General features: G+C 36.4%; 1 protein-coding gene across 1 annotated transcript; it reads right to left on the reverse strand.

The window, feature by feature from the left end:
* Positions 1 to 631: 631 nt before the first annotated feature.
* On the reverse strand, positions 632 to 4,288 carry LOC104104556 (zinc finger AN1 and C2H2 domain-containing stress-associated protein 13-like). The gene is made up of 2 exons (XM_009612680.3): positions 3,946 to 4,288; positions 632 to 1,564 (listed from the first exon to the last, which is right to left on the reverse strand). The coding sequence occupies exons 1-2, from the start codon at positions 4,042 to 4,044 to the stop codon at positions 830 to 832; spliced, it is 834 nt and encodes a 277-aa protein (XP_009610975.1). The 5' UTR covers positions 4,045 to 4,288; the 3' UTR covers positions 632 to 829.
* Between the last annotated feature and the right edge of the window lie 489 nt (positions 4,289 to 4,777).

Below are 4,777 nucleotides of genomic sequence, written 5' to 3' on the forward strand. Positions count from 1 at the left end.
TACCATTTATCATGAAAGACAATTTTCAAATGAGTATTTCAGCAGACAATTTCTGTGAACTCCAACAGATTTTGAGTGGATTGGATTTGCATTTCATGCTACTATAGCTCACTAAAAACATGATCCTTGATACAAGGGTATGAAGGTTGAAAATTAGGGTAAAATGTTAGTGGTTAAGCGCGCATGTCTCATTTTCATGCCGTAGTATTAGTATTAGTCTCGTATTTTCGTATCTCCTTATCTGCAGATTTCTTTTACTATAAGTTGTTCTTCCCACTTCGATTAATCTATCACATTTGCTTGCAGATTTCTTTTACTATAAGTTGTTCTTCCCACTTCGATTAATCTATCACATTTGCTTGCTATTGTTACTGCTTGTCGTTTCTGCTTCTTTTTTATTTTTTTCTTGAGCCGGAGGTTTATCAGAAACAGTCTATCTACCGTTGTAAGGTAGGGGTAAGGTCTGCATACACTCTGTCCTCCCCAAACCTCACTTTGTGAAATTATATTGAGTTTTTTGTTGTTATTTTGTTACTAAAAACTGAAAAAGTTGAAACTGAAAAAAAAAACTGCTTGCTTTATATATCAATTGGATATGTATAATGAAACAGAAGATGGTGAAAGAAAGAGAGAAACCAAAGGAACATCCACTTTGTAAAAGAAATCAATCTCATGTTCACAAGAAAAATTAGATGGCTAAAGTCATTTTGATCTTCAACCAGACTCAAATCATTGAGATAGTCTAAGAATAAATGGACTTCTTGTTTATGAAAAAGAATTAACAAGAAAAAGGTATTATGTACTTTTGCTTCTTTACATGGACCTCCATTTAAGCCTTAGAAGTTCCTTTATGTTCCCTTTCAACATGTTCCACAAGGGCCACAGGATCTCGAAAACCTTTACTACACCTCGGGCACACATCGACTGCCAAGTTCATGACACCATTCTTCTCGTGGATTTTCTGAACGTGATCGATGAGAGCTTTGACCGTAGAAAATCTTAGATGACATTGTGGGCATTGCTCTACTTGACTGCTGGTGTTCGCGCTGTGGCTGGTGATACGGCTGCTTTGCCCCGTCTGTTGTGTTTGACTAAATTCACTGCTCAGCTTTTCCTTTACAGATGACACTACCTTGAAGAGGCTCGTGGTCCATCTTGAGGACGACGTGGACTGAGCTTTCTTGGGCTCTTCTTTATTTCCATTCAGAAAGTTCATGAACGGGAAAGCAGCTTCTGGTTTCTTAGGTCCGGGGCAGCTGTGGTCAGGTCCAAACCGGTGCTTCAAACAATGATCAACAGTACAATCCCTACATTTGATTGTGTTGGAGAAAGTCAAGAGCTCTCTGCAGCGCGGTACAGGACATTTCTTTTTCTTTGTGGCTTTTTCGTAGTTTGATGGATCACACTCGGTGTTCACATGTGATCCCCAAGTTATGTTTGGGTCTTCATCAGGAATAAGACGTACGCCTTTTACACAGAGCGGGCAAATGACCACCGTGACATTATTCTTATTAGCTGTTGGACAGTCGTGTCTATTATAGCTCCGATGTTCTAGACAAAACACCTGCAAGGAGTTATTTTTATGTTAACATATATTCAGCATCCGAGATTGGAGATTACAATCACTGATCAAATTTTAAAGTCATACAGTTCCAAATGAACCAACAAAACAAAGAAGAGAAAAATACAACAGCAACTGAGAAAACTATGCAAGACAAGACAAGAGAAATAAGTCAAACGAAACCCGGAGGCAAAATCTACAAGCCAAAATAGGGAGAAATATTTTTTGATCCCATCAGTGTTGGTTCTCTTTTCAAACTTGTATTCAAAATGGGTGTCCATATTTTGTTCCGTAACGTAAAAGATTATAAATAAAAACCCAAGAAAGATATAAATGAAAAAATAGGATGAGGTTTAGGACAACACATACTTTTGCGATGCGGAAATGGCCCTCATATAGACAAAGTTGAGTCCATCATACCGAATATCATCTACGCAAATTTTGCCCCTAAAAGATTTAAAACTTATGATACTCACCCAAAATCCACCAATATAGACAAATTTCATTCAAAGCCAGTACAACAGGAAGGGTGTCAGAGAGGGAAAAACACCAACTCTTAAATGATTCTAATCAGAATATTTACACATTAGGAAGAAGTGAGGACTTATTTTCTCACTTTTGGTAAGCTAAAAGCAAGTGAAGCATCAATTGCATTGACAATGAACATAATTACATACATCGATACAGGATATATCCACCATAAAATTAATAAAATAGTAAACTTCATGTTTTCTTTTACTGTTATCCACTATATTGGTAAATCTATCCTGCCACTAAATTCAAGCATATGAAGCAGTATCTGCCAATAAGGATGGAGGAATTGTACGCTTGAATGAGAAAACGAAGATAAGGTTAACTAAATTTTAAGACATGCGCATGTATAGCTGAATCATAATATGCCATATAATGCAATAACTTCCCAGGAGAGAGTTGCTAAAACAAAAGCAGTATATAGAGCTTAAAACCAGTACATACAAGTGGGAATTTTAAAAATGAAAGGAAACATAGATTCTGTTCTATGCTTCATCTGTCTAGCCTGTCTAGCCAATACGGGCTACTCAAGTTTAGACTTTTTAAATACAGACTTGAAATCAAACCAGATCAGGCAAGAGAATAAAGACAATCCCTACGAAGAAATCAAAGAAATGCATTCCCTAACACGATAATAGAATTCAATCCACCTAAAAAGAAGTTATTGACTCAACTGGACCAATTTTCACCTAAAAGTAGAGAGAATAACACCTGAAATCTCCATTGCGGAAGCCACAATGCCACATTAGAAGTTTGGGAACACTTCACTTTAAAATTCAGAATAAAGACAGACACAGAGGTAAAAGTTTAATCAACCATTGAAGCACGTCAACTACTGGTACTCCAAGATACACATTACACGAGAGTAACCATGGAAATACTAAGATCAACTGTTCGATATTCTAAACCTCGTCCTCTGTTTGTAGTATCATACGAACATTTGATCACAAGCTTATATACAATAACTGATTTAATTTTTTTCTTTCCTTCTTATATTTTGATATGGTAAACCCCAATCCTGAACCCTCTTATCCAGGAGCCAAAAAAAATGGTCCTTTCCCACTTTGCTTCTCTAATCTCAACCTTATGGTTGGAGGTGGAGTTGTGGTTGGAGGTGGAGGGTGCTAACTGCTGTTCAAATTTCAATATCGGATTACATCATGAAAAAGGTTGTTTTATCTTTAACTGTAATTGCTACAAAAATCCTCATCAATATATCAGATTGTGCCATATCTTGGCTCCTAGGCTTTCAATGGAAGGAGGAAAAGCATAAAATGCTCAAAATTAAACAGAAAATCCTTCCCATTTCCTTCAACCCAATATCTCGCCGCACAACACAAATCTTCACCAAGAATATCAAATTATAATTTTTTTCTTCTCCCACCCCACCACAACCAAACAACAACAACAACAAAAAAAAAAAATTGAAACTTTGATAAAATCCCAAATCAAAAAAACTCAAAAGGACAAAGATTTCAACACAAAATTGACCCAAATATCTCGAAATCATTTATAAAACGGAAAATGGCACAAATGGTATAGATTGAAAGATTGAAACTTTAATAAAAACCCAGCTCGAAAAAACATAAAAAGTAAAAGAATTTCAGCTCAAAATTGACAGTTAAATCATGTATAAAAGAAAAATGGGACAAATGGCACAATTATACCCCCAAAAAAAGCTAGCTAAAAGGTTCTTGTTTTAGTGTGGACCGAAAAGATTGAAAATTTGACCAAAATCCAGATGAAAAAACTTCAAAACAATAAAGCTTTCAGCACAATATTAACAAAAAAAGATAATAAATAAATAAAATGGCACAAATTTATAAAGACAAAGAGAGAAAAGGAGAGGGAACCTTGTGACAGCAATCGCAGGTGAAAGGCAAGAAATCAATCAGCCGGCAATCCTCAACAGAGCAATGCTTTCCCAGATTTGGGAATGCCGGCGTTCCCATTTAATTGTAAAAAAAAATTATGTCAAAAGAAGAAAAAGGGAGCGCAAAATCTTGAAATTTGATAAATTGTTATGGATTATCTGATATAACTGGAAATGGGGTTTCTTTTAGAGCCTCTGTGGAGACAGCTGGAGAGACAACGGTGGAATGTTTGAGAAAAGTTCAACGTTGTCTGTCCAAAATTGCAATGCTACTTTTCTCTTCTTCTTTCTTTTTTTTTTTTGGGGGGGGGAGGAGGGGGAGGAGGTTGAAGAGGGGGCAGGGGAGGAGGGTGGTGTACATATAGCCATTTTCGGGTATGTTATTCGGAGATTAGTCAATATTTTTTTTATCCTGAAATTTTCAGCTAAAGATCTTAACTTCACCATAATTAAGGTATGTTAGTCATTTGCGGGTATGTTAGGACGCACTGACAAATTTTTAAATAACAGTCCTTTAGAGTGACTACGTGGTATCACTTCTACCCTAAACTACCTAACAAATACAATCAAACACCTTTCCATAGTCTCATTTATTTCGATATTTTATTATAGTAAATTATTGTTATAGAGGACATATATTCATCGGAGAAGATTTCAACGGCCACATTGGCGCGACGTCTCGGGGTTATGGATGTACATGGTGGCTTCAATTTTGGAGATAGAAACGGAGGAGGGACTTCTCTGCTGGCTTTTGCTAGATCATTTGATTTGGTGATAGCTAACTCCAGTTTTCCGAAGAAGGTGGAACACTT

Source organism: Nicotiana tomentosiformis, chromosome 4 (assembly GCF_000390325.3).
Source record: "Nicotiana tomentosiformis chromosome 4, ASM39032v3, whole genome shotgun sequence".
Taxonomy (NCBI): domain Eukaryota; kingdom Viridiplantae; phylum Streptophyta; class Magnoliopsida; order Solanales; family Solanaceae; genus Nicotiana; species Nicotiana tomentosiformis.